The 18,666-nt window shown below is 39.9% G+C and overlaps 1 protein-coding gene across 5 annotated transcripts in view; it reads right to left on the bottom strand.

Moving 5' to 3' along the window:
- LOC129699402 (collagen alpha-1(XII) chain-like) overlaps positions 1-18,666 on the bottom strand; it is a 246,614-nt gene that overhangs the window by 107,708 nt on the left and 120,240 nt on the right. For all 5 annotated transcript variants that reach the window (XM_055639133.1, XM_055639131.1, XM_055639134.1 and 2 more), the window contains 5 exons: positions 15,754-15,893; positions 13,473-13,605; positions 11,906-11,932; positions 8,545-8,681; positions 864-993 (listed from right to left, as the gene is read on the bottom strand). In XM_055639133.1, the coding sequence (XP_055495108.1) occupies positions 864-993; positions 8,545-8,681; positions 11,906-11,932; positions 13,473-13,605; positions 15,754-15,893 (567 nt within the window). The remainder of the gene's footprint in view (positions 1-863; positions 994-8,544; positions 8,682-11,905; positions 11,933-13,472; positions 13,606-15,753; positions 15,894-18,666) is intronic.

Below are 18,666 nucleotides of genomic sequence, written 5' to 3'. Positions count from 1 at the left end.
AATGAAGAGAGAAATAGGTTGCCATGAGGTTAAGCAGTGGAGGAGGTCCAATTTTAGATAACCTTTGACCACCCCCCCCTCCCTCCTTTCTCTCCCACTCCCACCCCAATGCCCCAACCCATTTATTCCCTCACCTTCAACCTCCTCCTAAATTGCCTTCCTCTGCCTTCTCAATTCGCAACACCTCCAACATGTCTCTCACCTTTTGCTTTTATTCCCGGCATTTGTTCCAACCATCTGCCTATCAAAGCCCCCTCCACCGCCTGAGTCCACCTTTTACCTGACACACTTTGTCCTGCCTCTCCACTCTTCTAACTTTCTCCCCACCCCTCCACAATTACTCTGAAGAAGGGTCCTAACCCGAAATGTCACCTATCCATGTTCTCCAGTGATGCTGCTGGAGCCACTGAGTTACTCCAACACTTTTTGTCCTTTTTTTGCCATGTGGTTAATTTCTACAGTATGGATAGAACTTATCCCTATATCAAACCTGACATCACCAAGTTAGAGATATTTCCTTTGTCTTATCTCTCCCTCCCACCACATTCTATGTTAATTAAAACTAACCAATTTTCTCTCTTGCCCAATTCTGACAATTGGTTTTCCATTTAAATTGCCAAGCCTGTATCTTTTTCCACAAATGTTGCTTGATCTGCTGTTGAAGCATGACCTAAACCTGGTTCCTTTATAGCCAATGGGATAATTTAATATTGAGATCAAAGGGCTAACAAGGCTAGCAAATGTGTTCAAGAAGGCTAGCAAATGGATGGTTTGAATGGTTTCTCTATGTTCTTAGTTCCTGGGATATAATGTTCAACAATCCTTACACGGTTAACAAGTAAGAAGAGGAATATTGAACATACTTGTTCTGCCATTGCCGGTTATCTGTCCGCCATCTCCGGTTTTGGAGAAAGACATGACTCTGATTGAATAGGGGGTATCTGGTTCCAACTTCTGCAACACAATACTGTTTTGTTTTGCACCTACTGTGACCTGGAAGAGAAAAAAGAAGATTGTTAAATATCGTGGATAGTCCCAGGAAAATATTTTAATTTCAAGAGCACCTTTGCCTTAATGAAGGATGTTCTAAAGAGCTTTCTAGCCAATAAGGTAATTTTGGAGCTGTGGCACATCAGTGATGAAACAGAGCCGTCGATTTGCATTTATTAAGCTCACACAAAGAGGCAATGTGATGAAAATGGTAATAACATTGAGTGATGGGAAAATATAGGCCAGGGTGCGTAGCTTCCTGCTCTTCTGGATAGATGCCGAAAGCAAGGACCAGACTTTGTCCCTCAATGACCTCTCACCACCTCCGTCGTTTGAACCGTGGAACACAGACTGGAGGTGGACTATATTGCTCAGTATTCTAGCTCTCCAGAGTTCTAGGCCAACTCCAGAGCCTTGAGCAAAAAACTCAAGGCTGATATACTCAGTTGAGTATTAAGTATAGAGTAGCACTGTTGAAAGTATTATTTTACAGGCGAGGCAAACTATATAATGGATGTTACAGAATGTACTCCTCACTTATTACTCATCCCTCAGACAAAAGAACAGAGTATTATTTATCTCATTGTACTTTTTGAGATCCCTGGCAAAAAATGATGCCAGACTTCTCACTGCACCCAGCTGTGCTTCATCAGCTTTAAAGGACTTTCAAACTGTCTGCTAGTCCTGTTCTTCATGATGATGAATATTAAATATGCTTCAAATCAAGTATGATACAATTTTGATGAGTATCGCTGTTTGATGTAATATTAATATTTTAAATTAATTTTCATGAATGAATGTGATATTTATTGTTATTTATGGTTAAATATTTTAAATTACTTAAATGGACGGCACTATTTCTAAATGTCTATAATCATCAGAAAGTTTTGGCACTGTGGCAAAGGTCTTTAATGACAGAACCTGTCAGAAGACAATCAGGGCGGTCACTGCATGCAGAACATTACATACTGCTCATATCTCCTAATGTCATCGACCGGAGAAAATATAAAATAGACCACAGGCTCACAGATGCAAGAATCTGGCATGCATAATTAGAATGCTGGAAGAACTCAGTAGGTCATGCAGCATCTGACAAGGACTAACCATATGTGGACATTTCAGATTGAGACCCTGATGGTTGAAAACAATTTAACCCATCAGGTCCATATTGGCTCAAAAAGATCTGATCTAAATTTATAAAATTATGAGAGGCATAAATAGGGTAGACAGTCATCACCTTTTTCTCAGGGTTGAAATGTCAAAGACTAGAGGACATACCTTTAAACTTTAAAGGTGATGTGTGGGGCAAGTTTTTTTACATAGCGAGTAATGGGTTCCCGCTGCCAGCGGTGGTGGTGGAAGCTGATATGATAGTGGTATATAAAACGTTTTTAGAAAGGCATACGGATTTGCAGAGAATAGATGGATATTATTCATGCACAGGCTTATGAGATTTTATCTTGGCATCATGCTGAGTACAGGCAATGTGGGCCGAAGGGCCTATTCTTATGCTGTCCATTTTTTTGTTCTATATAAATAGATTTCAAGGTGTTCTGATGGCAATACTGAAAACCATTAATCATTTTTATGGCAGATGAAGATTGTAAAAGGATTAAGCAGAGCTTTTGGATGGCTTTATGTTAAACAAAGCAATTGTCTGTGTCTGATAAAGTGTGTGGTGCAATGCAACAAAACCCTGGATAATGGATCAATGAAGATCACCAAAAACTTCTCTATTCATCTTGTCAGATTAGACGCCAGTTAGAGTAACTTGCCAAAAGGGTCAGCCACAGCACAAGAGTAAGTATTTAATTTAATGCAAAACATTTTATTGGCAGGCATCAAATAACTGGTGTTTTGTATTCTCGCAGAGTGACCTTACTTAAACTGTAACTGAGAAATGACCATTTGGAAAATTGGTGAGCCAGGACATACACAATTTTACTATGAATACTTTAATCTGTTTATTTGAATCTGTTGTCAGTGTTCACTGATATACCGTGCAAACAATACCGAGATCCACGATTGGAGTAATTTGCAATATGTCATATGATAAATGCAAGTGCACATCGGGAACAAGGAGGTTGCTCATCCAATTGTAGTCCAAGGTAGACCACCTGAGAGAAACGGAATGTTAGCTTTGATGACAGCCCAAATATCTATGTAATTAAAAGTCTAAACTTGACCACTTCCTGTTTACACAGTATGAAACTGCATTTGAATTTGGTGGCCTTGCACCCTGCTAGAAGTGGTATGAAACTGCATTTGAATTTGGTGGCCTTGTCACCCTGCTAGAAGTGGTATGAAACGGCACTTGAATTTGGTGGCCTTGCACCGTGCATGAAATGGAATTTCAAGGAATAGCTGTGACCCAACTGCCAGCCCACCAGCTGTGAGTGACTGAGCTGCCAGCCAAAGAATCCATTCGGCCCACAATGTCCATACTAGCCTTCTGGAAACCAGTTCCTTCAGCCCACAACACCCATACTAGTAGGTATGTTGCAAAGCCTACCTGAAGCGTCGCTGAAAATCTGTCGCTGCAGGTGTGCGCGATTTTGGCGCCGTTTAGAGGGGGCGGGTTTAAAACGCGATTTTCCCTAGGCTGTTCCAATCGAGGATGTTCAGCCTAGTTAATTATTAACGGGAAATCGCTGGAATATTCCGTCGCTTTATCTATTATTAGTTTTAAAGGCTTTATATAATTGTTGTAGTAGTTTAAAAATTAACCTCTAAACCTGCGACCACCGGCAACCGGCAGGGTCTCATACAGGGGACAACAGAAGGTAGGCTGTTTATTTTTACATTAAAAAGGGCTTCTTAAGATCCCTTTATACAAAGTTTAAAGTTGAGAGTAGCCCATTTTGGGCCCATTATATCCCGCAGTATTTTTCTGGGCATTTGAGGGCACAAATCTACCGCAATGTGAACGTTCTAAACCAGCGCGTTCACAGGAACCCACTAGAAAGCTGATTTAAATTGACTTTAATTTACAGCAATTGAACACTAAATTCCTTCCATTTGGCCTATAAATTAATGTAAATGAGATTTTAAAATCATGTTTTATTGTGAATTATTTGTGAATATTATTTGGACACTTAGGCTATTTAAAAATGTTAATCATTTATTAAGAAATAGATAGATGTTTAGATCTGGTAATTGGCAAGTTTCCCAGATACAGAAATTTACAATAGCTCCATCGGCGCTGCAGTTTTGGGTAACTAACAAATTATATACTTTATTTTTATAAACTTAGGTGACTTTAATCCAAGTTTCCTTGGCGAAGATTGATTTATATTTGTTTCCGAAATGCAACGTTCCAATCTATCAAAAAACTATGATTAAAATGAAAAAACATTAAATTCCTTCCATTTTGTCTATCTCTTGACAATGAGAATTTCATGTTATATGTGAAGTGTGAATGTTATGGGCTCTTAAAAATTAAGAATTATTAAGAAATGTATAGATGTCCACGATCACAATTGCTTTTTTATTAGTAATGGGTCCTAACTAATTAAAATCAGGTAGGGAACAATTGATTTATGCTAATTTGCTTCAATCTAGTATGAAAATGGCCATAGCTTTTTAAATACTTGAGATATTAAAGTGAATTAGGTGTCAAATTAAACTTCTTTTTATGCTTTATCTGATAGGATAAAATTGCAGACTTGATTTTTAAAATCTCAAAGGATAAATTTGCAGACTTGATTTTTAACATTGCTAACATTGCTAGCGCTCCAGAAAGCCCCCCCCCCCCCCCCCCCACTGGCAACCAATATTGGAATTGGTGGAGAGGTGGAATATTGCATTGGGGGACCAGCCCTCCCACGTGAACATGGGACCCAACGGGTCCCACTTAGTCTACTTGTTTTCTAAAAGTGACTCTCAGGGATGTTGTAGACAGAAAGTAAAAAAACTGCAGATGCAGGTAATCTGAAACGAACACAGAAATTGTTGGAAACACTCAGCCGATCAGGCAGCATCTGCGTAGAGAGGAACAATTAACATTTCTGAATGGTCTGAAGAGGATCTTGTCCCGGAACATCATCTATTCCTTTTCTCCAGAGATGCTGTCTAACCCGCAAAGTTACTCCAGCTTTTTTGTGTCTACCTTTCGATAGAACTGGGGAAGAGATAAACACAATGTATTTTTAGTATTAGATGATATGGAGAAAGATGATGTTCCATCACTCCCTAACCTTTTCTGCTAATTTTCTGTTTTTATTATATGCCAGATGAAATAGGTCTTCTTTGTCAGATGATTACGAGCATTAACGCATAGAATCAGGATTGGAGAGAGTTCTGAACTGTAGTTATTTTAATAAATTAAAACCAGAAAATGAAGGGAAATTTCAGACCACCTCTGTGGATTGAGAAACAGAATTTTTCATTTTTTAGCAGAATTATTCTAATAACAAGTCATTAATGTTAACTCTGTTTCTTCCTCCACAGACACTGTCTGACCTTTTGATTCATTTCAGGGTTTTCTATTTTAATTTTAAATTTCCAGCATTTGGAGGATTTAGCTTTATGATTGCAGTGATTTTTTGAGGGGGTAGAAAACATTATTTTACATCAATTAGCTATCTTGATTTTTTTTTGCACGCAAAGCTGAATAAATTAATAAGGGTGATCAGAAAAAAAAAAAACTTGACAGAAACTATTCTTGTGTAACATGCTGACTATTTTGTTAACTGAGAGAGAAAAACATCTGTTAAAATAGGGAAACCTGATGCAGATGTGTTAAGTGTCTACTTAACAATGATGCCAACAGTTTCTGTCTTGAATTATTTTAAAGAATCACATTGAAACTTTATATTTGCAAACTGTTAAAAATCACTCCAGCATTTCACAGTGAGGTCCACACTGAAGACCAGGTTTACATTTAACAGTGGCAAGCATTTATATATAGTTAAAGCAGCTGCAAATAGTTTTGAGAGTAAAATTGCTTCCATTCGTCTAATGTGCTCAGCTCTATTCACACATGCACACACCCTTTGGGGACATTTGCATTGGGGGTATGAAACTCCAGCATTTAGCAATTCATTGCCAAACGCCATTTTAGATTAATTACAGTGCCCTCCATAATGTTTGGGACAAAGACCCATCATTTATTTATTTGCCTCTGCACTTCACAATTTGAGATTTGAAATAGAAAAAAAATCACATGTGGTTAAAGTGCACATTGTCAAATTTTAATAAAGGCCATTTTTATACATTTTGGTTTCACCATGTAGAAATGACAGCAGCATTTATACATAGTCCCCGCATTTCAGGGCACCATAATGCTTGGGACACAGCAATTTCATGTAAATGAAAGTAGTCATGTTTAGTATTTTGTTGCATATCTTTGCATGCAATGACTGCTTGAAGTCTGCAATTCATGGACATCACCAGTTGCTGGGCGTCTTCCCTGGTGATGCCCTGCCAGGCCTGTATTGCAGCCACTAGCTTATGCTTGTTTTGGGGTCTAGTCCCCTTATGTTTTCTTTTCAGCATATGAAAGGCATGCTCACTTGGGTTCGGATTGGGTGATTGACTTGGTCACGGAAGAATTTACCATTTTTTTGCTTTGAAAAACTCCTTTGTTGCTTCAGCAGTATGTTTGGGATCATTGTCTTGCTGTAGAATGACCAATGAGTTTTGAAGCATTTGTATGAACTCGAGCAGATAGGATGTGCCTATACACTTCAGAATTAATTATGCTACGACCATTGGCAGTTGTATCATCAATGAAGATAAGTGAGCCAGTACCTTCAGCAGCCATACATGCTCAGGCCATAACACCCCCACTACCGTGTTTCACACATGAGGTGGTATGCTTTCGATCTTGGGCAGTTCCTTCTCTCCTCCTTGCTTTGCTCTTGCCATCACTCTGATATAAGTTAATCTTTGTCCCATCTGCCCACAAGACCTCTTTCCAGAACTGTGGTTGCTCTTTTAAGTACTTATTGGCAAATTATAATCTGGCCATTTTTGCAGCTAACCTGTGGTTTGCATCTTGCAGTGTAGCCTCTATATTTCAGTTCATGAAGTCTTCCGCGGACAGTGGTCATTGACAAATCCACACCTGACTCCTGAAGAGTGTTTCTTGAGCTGTCGGACAGGTGTTTGGGGATTTTTCTTTATTATATAGAGAATTCTTCTGTCATCAGCTGTAGGGGTCTTCCTTGGCCTGCCAGTCCCTTTGTGATTAGTAAGCTCACCAGTGCTATATTTCTTCTTAATGATGTTCTAAAAAGTTGATTTTGGTAAGCGTAAGGTTTGGCTGATGTCTCCCTAACAGTTTTATTCTTGTTTCTCAGTCTCATAATGGCTTATTTTAGTTTCATTGGCACAACCTTGGTCCTCATGTTGATAAACAGCAATAAAAGTTTCCAAAAGTGATGGAAAACTGGGGGGAAGTGTTAGCTGTGAGGAGAATGCTAGGAGGCTGCAAGGTCTTTTAGGACCGAGATGAGAAAAACATTTATTACACAGCGAGTGGTGAATCTGTGGAATTCTCTGCCAGGTCATTGGTCAGGTCATTGGCGATATTTAAGAGGGAGTTAGATGTGGCCCTTGTGTCTAAAGGGATCAGGGGGTATGGAGAGAAGGCAGGTACAGGATACTGAGTTGGATGATCAGACATGATCATATTGAATGGCGGTGCAGGCTCGAAGGGCCGAATGGCCTACTCCTGCACCTATTTTCTATGTTTCTATGGAAAGACTGGAGGAAAGATTAGGTGCTAAGAGCTCTCTTTACCTGCATTAAAGAGGCATTGAAACACACTTGAGCAATTACCTGTGAAGCCATGTGTAAAGCACACCTGTGAAGCCATGTGTCCCAAACATTACGGTGCCTTGAAATGGGGGGACTATGTACAAACACAGTTGTAATTTCTACATGGTGAAACCAAAATGTATAAAGATACCCTTTAATAAAATCTGACAATGTGCACTTTAACCACATGTGATTTTTTCTATTCTAAATACCAAATTGTGGAGTGGCAAATAAATAAATGATGGGTCTTTGTCACAAACATTATGGAGAGCACTGTATATACATCCAGCTGGATTCTCCGATAATCAATTCTCATTCTCTCCCCCAATGACCACTTGCATTAACATGCTTGTTTTGAAAGCTATCAAATGCACTGGAATTCAGGGAGCCGTCTGAGGCAATGAATTCCACAGATTCATCACCCTCTGACTAAAGAAAGCTATCAGTAATTTGCAATCTGAAAGTCACACAATATATTGTGGAAATAACTCAATTATGGCTTCTTTTGAGAATCATAAAAGTAATGCTGCCTGTCTGACTCAAAAACTTTGACTGCCTGTCTGTGGAAGGATGTTGACCACTCAACCCATCAAACTAACCCTATTGTTACATCAGATGCAGAACAATCATTGATCCCAATGCCAGTGCATCATCCAGTTCTGGTTTCTTGGGCGGTGATGCAGCAAAATAAGCCAGATACCAATGTGGGCTATGTCAACGCCTCTTGGAGACTATTAATACACATGCAAGGCAAAACAAGATACATGTTGCCTTCAAAGTAATTTAACTTACCGTTTCATCAATGGGGTCCCCAGTCAAGGGTGCATAGATAATCCTGTATCCTCGGACCCGACCAACGGCAGGATCCCACTTTACAGTCAGGCTGTGTGGTGTGGCATTGTACACTTGGAGGTTACGTGGGGCAGGAACTGAAGAAGAAACAAAATCATTGTCAATACTCATTTCCTTCCCTGGACTATTTGCTAAATGGGGAGCAAATTCAGAAATCGGAGGTGCAAAGGGACTTGGGAGTGCCAGTGCAGGATTCCCAAAAAGTTAATTTGCAAGTTGAATCAGTAGCAAGGAAGACAAACACAATGCTAACAATTATTTCAAGAGGATTAGAATAAAAAAACAGGAATGTAATGCTGAGACTGCAGAAGGCGCTGGTCAGACTGCATTTGGAGTATTGTGAGCAATTTTGGGCCCCATATCTGAGGAAGGATGTGCTGGCACTCTAGCGGGTCCAGAGGTTTACAAGGATAATCCTAGGAGTGGGTTAACATGTGATGGGCGTTAGATGGCACTGGGCCTCTGCTCGCTGGAGTTTGGAAGGATGAGGGGGACCTCATTGACAAATACCAAATAGTGAAAGGCCTGCATAGAGTGGATGTGGAGAGGATAGTGGGAGAGTCTAGAACCAGAGGTCATAGCCTCAGAATTAGACATTTCTTTAGGAAGGAGGAATTTCTTTAGTCAGAGGGTGATGAATCTGTGAATTCATTGCCTCAGAAGGCTCCCTGAATTCCAGTGCATTTGTTAATATCAGATACAAGAAAACAGATAATAGATTACTTTTCAGGGTTGCAGCCTGAAACATCCTCTGTCCGTTCTCCCTACAGAGGACCCGCAGAGTTCCTCTTTGGTTTTTTTTTGTTACAATACTTTGGGGTTTTTTTTGCTCATTGTCAATGTCAGTCTGGATTATGAGCTCAACTATTAAAATTTCCAATCATAGTCAATCACTCTTTGCCAATTCTCTCTCATCAGCATTTTCTCTATTTTACCATCATGGCATTTCAGCCGTCTCGGTGGCACCTCCTTAATAATCTGAAGCTGTGCCAAACATGAAGGGTTTATTATGCAATGGAATCTTGCTCACTAGCAATGGGGCTCCAGCCAGCAGAGCTCATTTAACCTTTTTAAGCCAGCAGATGGAGGTCCCTGGCTATGTTTAAACCAATCAATTCATTACCTCACCTAGATTCTGCTGCCTTTACAAATTTCTTTTCAGCAATAAAATATATTGAGAGTATTTGAAAGATTCGAATATTCAAACATATTCTTCTCATAGATGACCACTTGACAGATTTTTATTTTTTATCCCCGAAGAATTATGATGTATATTCATCTCAGTAACAAAAGGTAATGGCCACAATCCATCAAGCCCATCCAGTTATTTGAGTTATCAACCCGGTTTTGAGTGCTTGAGAGCACTGGGCCTATATTCCATATAACCATATAACAATTACAGCATGGAAACAGGCCATCTCGGCCCTACAAGTCCATGCCGACACAACTTTCTTCCCCTTAGTCCCACCTGCCTGCACTCATACCATAACCCTCCATTCCCTTCTCATCCATATGCCTATCCAATTTATTTTTAAATGATACCAACGAACCTGCCTCCACCACTTCCACTGGAAGCTCATTCCACACCGCTACCACTCTCTGAGTAAAGAAGTTCCCCCTCATGTTACCCCTAAACTTCTGTCCCTTCTGTCAACAACTTCTGTCGGAGTTGGAGTTTAGAAGAATGAGAGGGGCTCCCATTGAAATGCATAGAATAGTGAAAGGCCTGGATAGAGTGGATGTGGAGGATGTTTCCACTAGTGGAAGTATCTAGGACTAGAGGTCATAGCCTACGAATTAAAGGACGTTCTTTTAGGAAGAAGATGAGGAGGAATTTCTTTAGTCAGAGGGGTGAATCTGTGAAATTCTTTGCCACAGAAGACTGTGGAGGCAAAGTCAGTAGATATATTTAAGGCAGAGATAGATAAATTCTTGATTAATACGGGTGTCAGAAGTTATGGGGAGAAGACAGGAGAATGGGGTTAGGAGGGAGAGACAGATCAGCCATAATTGAATGGCAGAATAGAATTGATAGGAGTAGAATTAGGTCATTGGGCTTATCACATGATCTTATAATCTTATGATTTGGTTACAATATTTGGTGCACCATAAAACTGCTAAATACATAAGAGAGCTAATTTGAAGAGTTATAGAAGCAAAGGCAGAGGGGGAGGTAAATGGGACTACTTGCAGAGCTTGTGAAAGAGATGATAGAGGCATGATGTGCCAAGTGATGCTGATAGGTGCCAGTGGCTTTACTCACTCTCACTGACAATTTCATCATGAACTGAGACTTAGAAATAAATATTACAAATGCTTTTTGTAATATTAGAAATGTGTTTGCACAAAGACAGAACCATTTTAATTTGGCCTTTTATTGAATCAATACTTTAACTCCAAGGATAATGTTGATCCCCAGCAGGGTATTGAAGCTCAGAGAAAGTGATAAGTTTAGAAAATAAGGAGGAATATTGAAAGGATTCACACACTGATTAACAGCTTCTTCCATGCCCTTAACCCTGCTAATTGGGGGGTTAATCCAATGCAGCGGGTCCCCCAACCCATGCTGTGATGGAAGGAAGCCAGGCCTTTCATCTGCAATGTGTTAACTCCCTTCTCTATGTCAATAACAATTCCAAGTCTGGCCTCCGCACAGGGATGATGTCTGCAATGGGGCTCATATTGTGCACTTCTACCATCAAAGCAGTTATGCTACCCCAGTAAAACTCTGATAATCCACTATGTTTATTTGCAAATCCTGATGGTTCAACAAAGGGGTTACAGATGATGTTTCCTGTGTTCCTCTGAAACTCCTTGGGGCCTTAGTTCTCATGCTCCCTGAAACTCAAATTGGCCTCATTTTCCAAGCTCCCCTGAAACATTCCAGAGTTGACCTGAGATGACAAAATCCCCTGAAACTCGCTTGGCACTGTTCCTGCAATCTCCCTAAATTGACGTCAGCACCAGGTCTCCTTAAAGTGACATGGGCTCAAGTTCCTGCAAACTTCAAAATCACCTGGGCCCCAGTTCCCATGCTTCCCTTAAGCCTGCCAAGGTTCTAGTTCTGGCATATCCTACCAAAGTATCTCAAAAAAATATAACACTGCTTATGTTCTAAAACAGGAACTCCAAGTATTAATTGTAATACCATCCATGAGTCAAAAATAACTACCAACCCAGCTTCACCGATGTCCCAGGCAAGAATGGTTTAAGGAGCTCCTTACAACACCCTGGATAAACCCCGGAACTACAACTGGCCTCCTTACTTATGAGTAGAGATTTCAACAAAGCATAAGCTTACCTGGATCGATCTGAATTGTTTTGACCACTGAAAAATATAAAAAATAAGGTATATTAATATCAGATTTAAATTATGACAGGTTTTGCCTCAGACTGATTTCTTCAAAGACAGAGTCAAATAATATACTTCTGCTGTTGGTTGTTTGGTGGAGACAAGGATTTATTGAAAATTCAAACCACAACAATAGCAAGGCAAAATTTGATCTGTAATACGCAAATTGAGGATACAGAAGCAGGAATATTAGCAGTCAGATAGAATTAGTTCATATACAGAGTGAAGGGGGGTGTTGTGATGAGTGTACATGAAGGAAGTTTCAAAATAATCCAGTAAATGCTCAGCAGGTCAGACAGCATCTGAGGAAAGAGAATCAGTCCTTGATTTGAAATTTTATCTCATTTTCCACAGATGCTGAGTGACTTGCAGAGTGTTTCCAACATTTTCTGTTTTTATTTCAGATTTCCCGAATCCGAGTTGTTTTTCTGATTTTTAATTATTTGATCTCAATGATAAAGTTAAATTCAAGACTTATAGGATTTGTTATTGGAGAATACTGATCATGGATCTGGTGGATCAGTGGGTTGAATTCCATCAAAAAGGAGTGGCAGAGTAGAGCCACAAGGTCAAAGCTCAAACTATCCACATTCAATTTGGATCTCCAATGAAGTTTAGTTGGTGTTTGCAAGTTCTCCCTGTGACTACGTAAATTTCTCTGAATGTTCTTGTTCAAGTTTACTCTCACATCGCAAAGACCTGCAGGTTGGCAGGTTAACTGACTTTAGTGGAAACACAGAAACATAGAAAATAGGTACAGGAGTAGGCCATTCAGCCCTTTGAGCCAGCACTGGCATTCAATATGATCATGGTTGATCATCCAGAATCAGTACCCCCGTTCCTGCTTTCTCCCCATATACCTTGATTCTGCAAATTGTCCCTAATGTGTAGACGGGTGGTACAATCTGGATGAGCTCATGACAATGTGGAAAGAATAAAATGGGACTAAGGTAGGATTGGTGGATATTTGATGGTTAGGATGCAACCTGCGGGCAGAAGGTCCTTCGTCTGTGATATGGTTCTAATGATTCTTATAATTTCTAATGGTCTTCCTTATTACCCTTTCCATTAAAAAGGTAGATCTACTGAAAAGATGTGTTCAAAGTTTACCAACAATAAACATTAATTGTGTTTAATTTATTAATCAGTGTGCATACTATATTTTTAGTGAGGAAAGAGAAGTTTCAATATTAGGTAAGTGTTAATTTAATTTATAATGCAGATATACTTTAACGCAGGTGCGAACAATGTCCCCCAACACCAGCATTATGTCATATGAGTGCCATTTGATTTTATTGTCCGATGTAGACCCAGTTAAAATCACATCTCGAAAACAACATATTTGACAGTACAACACTCAAAACTGAGAACACCATACCCTCTGAAGGACAAATAAACGTACTGCAAACACAGTGTGTACTTTTCAATAGATTTCAGTGTTTTTTTTGGTGTTTAAAGACAATTGATTGTGGGTCAAGAATAAAACGACTGATGAATCACCATATTAAAGACTTACATGTACGCTGGGAACCAAGGAGATCTTCACTTTCCATTTCATCTGGATAAATAGCCGTAAGAGATACATCATAGACAGTGTCAGGATTCAGGCCTTCTAATAAATAGCTGGTCTCGTGGCCGTTTATAATTGTCTGGATAGAAAATGTATTAAGTTACGGTCAAAAAAGGATCAGTCTCTGAAATCAACTATCATTCTTCAATTGCATTACTTCATCAAATTACTGGACTTGAATGTCATAGTGAATGGCTAATCCTTGCCATGCAGAAACCATGAAATAAAACCCCCAAACCGAACAATTAGCATAAGTTCAGCTTGGCTGAAGTAAAACTTCCTGGTGCTGTTCCTTAAAGCCCATGTTGAATATCGCTGTATAAAATCTAACACAAGGGATCAAATTATGTTGGAGTGTTTGTTTTGGAGAAACAGGTGTTCTGGTTTAGTTGGGTCAATTGATCCCTGAATCTTATTACCAAGCATTACCTGCTAATGGAAACCATGTCTCTGATGACTGTGTGTAGCAACACTATGAACATATTCTCAATGAACCATCTTAAATTTTTACATGCTGAAAGATTGAAGCGGCAACTCCTCATTCTAATTGCAATGCTGCTCTCTGTCTCTTTTCCCCTTCTAGGGTGTAATGTTGAAGCTTTTAGGCGCTGTTCCAGCTGCATTTGGAGTACTGTGAGCAAGTTTGGGCACCATATTTGAGGAAGGATGTGCTGGCTCTGGAGAGGGTCCAGAGGAGGTTTACAAGAATGATCACAGGAATGAATGGGTTAAACATATGGTGAACATTTGACACCACTGGGCCTACACCCACTGGAGTTTAGAAGGACGAGGGGGGACCTCATTGAAACTTACTGAATAGTGAAAGGCTTGGGTGTGGATGTGAAGAGGATATTTCCACTAGTGGGAGAGTCTATAACCAGTGATCATAGCCTCAGAATTAAAGGACATTCCTTTAGGAAGGAGATACGGAGGAATTTCTTCAGTCAGAGGGTGGTGAATCTGTGGAATTCTTTGGAAGGCTGTGGAGGCCAAGTCAATGGTCATCTTTAAGGTGGAGATAGATAGATTATTGATTAGGACGGGTATCAGGGGTTATGGGGAGAAGGCAGGAGAATGGGGTTAAGATAGAGAGAAATACATCAGCCATGATTGAATGGCAGAGTAGACTTGATTCGCCAAGTGGCCTAATTCTGCTCCTATCACATGCCCTTATGACTTTCACCCCACTCAAGGCAAAGAATTTCAATGCTTTTGAAAAATACCAGCGTTTCTGGCCCTCCCTTATACTCCAACTCATTGCAATGGGTAAATAATAAATATTGATGAAATCTCTCATTGTGTTTCGCGATATTGTCTCAAAAGCTACCATAAACAACCCAAAAAAGTCACAGTTTAACACCAAATGCTGTTGGCATCTCCAAAGCCCCAATGAGTTCCAGTGCGTGCCAGAAGCCCAGCTTGGCATCAGCCAAGTATCTGCTAATCATAACCAATGGCAGATCCCACAAACCAGGGAAGGCAGAATTCACACTCTTCATCTTGTTCAGAAAACAACTATCAGAAGTGTATGTGTGTGAACTCTGAGCAGAAGGCACATTCCAATATCCTGGTCCCAGTTAATGCATTATTAATATCTATTCAAGTAGATCACTAAGAAGTATTAGCAAAAGGCACATATCATGAAAGATAGGATTGACTGGTATTATATTCACTGGAATTTAGAAGAATGAGACGGGATCTCTTAGAAGCATATAAAATTATTAAGGGATTGGACAGGCTAGATGCAGGAAAAATGTTCCCGATGTTGGGCGAGTCCAGAAACAGGGGTCACAGTTTAAGAATAAGGGGTAGGCCATTTAGGACTGAGATGAGGAAAAACATTTTCACCCAGAGAGTTGTGAATGTTTTGCCACAAAAGGCAATGGAGGCCAATACACTGGATACACAAGAGAGAGTTGGATATAGTTCTTAGGGATAATGGAATCAAGGGATATTTGTGAAAAAGCAGGAACGGGGTACTCTTTCTAGATGATCAACCATGATCATATTAAATGGTGGTGCTGGCTCAAGGGGCCGAATGGCCTACCCCTGCACTGATTTGCTATGTTTCTAACTGATGAGAACTAGGTTAGAACGCAGTGACAGAAAAGAAGGACGATCGTTTTTCATATTTGCAGGTCAGTTTGGCAGTGATACATTACTCATGCCTTCGTTGTAACAAAAATGGAAGCCTCTGCTGAGGTCACAAAAAAACGGTTTATTTTACCTCATCTTTGCTGCCTCCTCCTGAGGGAGCCCAGGACAATCTGTAGAGGGCCACGTCTGGTGCGCCATGATTCCAGTGAACCCGGAAACGTGTTTCTTGTACATCCGAGAAGTGGAGGTTTGCTGGTGCTGGGACAACCACTGCAAAAGGGAAAAGCAGAAGCAGCGTGAAACTTCCCAGATACAGAGTAGCGATGTTACAATAGTTACCTTCAGCGGCGCTGCAGTTTTGCCACTGGCCGTGTGCGCGACTTTGGCAACAAAATGTAAGTCGTTTATTTTACATATAAACTTAGGATGACTTTAATCAAAATTTCCTTGGCGAAAATGTGTTTTTCCTGCCGATATGGGGTTCAAATTCACCGCAAATGCAACGTTCCAATCTATCGCGCTCCACAAAAACTCACTCGCAGGATGATGATTAAAATGCCCATTAATTTACAGGAATAAAACATTAAATTCCTTCCATTTTGTCTATAAATTCATGACAATGAGAATTAAAAATCATGTTATATTGTGAATTCTTGTGTGAATGTTATTTGGACACTTAGGCTATTTAAAAATGTTAATCATTTATTAAGAAATGTATAGATGTTTAGATCAAGTAATTGAAGTTTGAAATTAGCTCCAATTGGGTAACTAACTAATTATGTGCTTTAATTTCAAATCATCCAAGTAAGATTGTTTCATATTTGTTTCAGAATGCTTTAATCTACAATAACTGAACATTTCATTCAGTTCTCTTAATTTTTAAGAAAGTTATGGGCTTTTGACTGTCCTCGATCACAGCTTTTGAGTTCAGTCAATGGAAAAGCAATAGGGGACAAGATGCTAATTACAGAGTATGAAAATTGCCATCACTTTTTTAATACTGAAGATGTAAAAGTGAATTAGGTGTCAAATTAAACTTATTTTTATGCTTTATCTGATGGGATGATTGCAGACTTGATTTTTTTAATCTGAAAATGTTGTAACTTTGCAATACAGAGGGTGATTAATGCTATGGCACGCAGCCCCATTGGTTAGCCCGGGCGACAAATTATCATGAAAACCCGAGACAGTTACCTAATCCGATTAACCACAATGACATGCATTTTCACCATCATAAGCTTGCAACGTAGACTCTTGGAGTTCTCTAAGCTTCAAGCAAAAAGTGCTTTCATTGGTCAAGCACATTTCATGTTCTGTCAGGAACTCTCTTATTTTGGAAGTATTGGTCCTCATGTAATGTAGACCATTTTGCACTCACTGTCAGCAATGTGATAACCGAATTATCTGTTGCAATGATGTTTAATAAAAGGAAGTTGAGGGGGCATTTGATAGAAGTGTATAAAATTATGAGAGGCAAAGGTAGGGTAGACAATCAGATATTTTTGTCCCAGGTTGGAAATTACAAAGACTAGAGGGCATAGCTTTAAAGTAAGAGGGGGAAAGTTTAAATAAGACATGCAGGATAATCTTGCTTAAATATTATCTTTATATTGTTTTCACCTGCCCCTAGTCAACAATTATATATTTACTAAATTTACATTGATCTTCATCTCCTTTGTTCTCTCGTTTCACACCTCACACTTCCATACCTCTATGTCTCCCTCTCCCCTGACTCTCAGTCTGAAGAAGGATCTCCACCTGAAACGTCACCCATTCCTTCTATCCAGATATGCTGCCTATCCCGACGAGTAATTCCATCTTTTTGTGTCTATCTTCAGTTTAAACCAGCATCTACAGTTCCTTCCTACACTCTTTGTTAAGCGAAACAGGTCATATTCTGATAATATTATTCATCTCAACTCAGTATTTTCTTCACCTCCGTTGCTACATAGAATACAATCCCAGTTATAAAAATTCCAACCCTGCTAACATCTTCATAAATCGCCCCTGGATCCTGTCCAGAGCAATTGCACCCTTTCTACAATGTGTCATAGTCTTACAGCATGGAAACAGACCCTTCATCCCAACTTGTCCATGCAGATCAAGATGCCCCATCCAGATGTGCCATTTATCTGCATTTGGCCTATATCCCTTTAAACTTTTCCTGTCCACGTACCTGTCCAAATGTCTTTTAAATGCTGTCATTTTACCTGCCTATTTCACCTGGCAGCTCGTTCCACATACCCACCATTCTCTGCGTGAAAATGTTGTCCCTCAGGTTCCTATTAAATTCTTCCTGGATGTCGCCAAGTCTCCGAATTTTCCGCTCACTCCGGGTGTAGTTGCATCTTCACTGACACACACTCACACAAAACCTGACACACTCTCACACACAAACACAGCCTCACACATACACTCACACACACACTGACACACCCTCACACATACACTCTCACACACACTGTCACACACACACACTCACACACACACCCTCTCACACACACACACACCATCACACACACTGATACACACTCTCACTCATGAATTTGACACCCCTGGTTTAAAGTGAGAGAGGAACGATTTAATAGGAACCTGAGGGACAACATTTTCATGCAGAGGATGGTGGGTTTGTGGAACGAGCTGCCAGGTGAAGTAGGCAGGTAAAATGACAGCATTTAAAAAACATTTGGACAGGTACGTGGACAGGAAAAGTTTAAAGGGACATGTGCCAAATGCGGATAAATAAGTAGTTTAGATGGGACATCTTGATTTGTATGGACAAGTTGGGATGAAGGGCCTGTTTCCATACTGTAAAACTATGACACATTGTAGAAAGGTGCAATTGCTCTGGAGAGGATCCAGGGGCGATTTATGAAGATGTTGGCAGGGCTAGAATTTTTTTTTCACTTTGACGAAAGATTTGATCACTGGGATTGTATTCTCTGCAGCAATGGAGGTGAAGAAAAGACTTAGTTGAGGTGAATAATAATATGAGAATAGGACCCGATTCGTTCAACAAAGAGTGTAGGAAGGAACTGCAGAT

This window comes from Leucoraja erinacea, chromosome 8, assembly GCF_028641065.1.
Source record: "Leucoraja erinacea ecotype New England chromosome 8, Leri_hhj_1, whole genome shotgun sequence".
Classification (NCBI taxonomy): domain Eukaryota; kingdom Metazoa; phylum Chordata; class Chondrichthyes; order Rajiformes; family Rajidae; genus Leucoraja; species Leucoraja erinaceus.
This window is presented reverse-complemented; position numbering and strand designations above follow the sequence as displayed.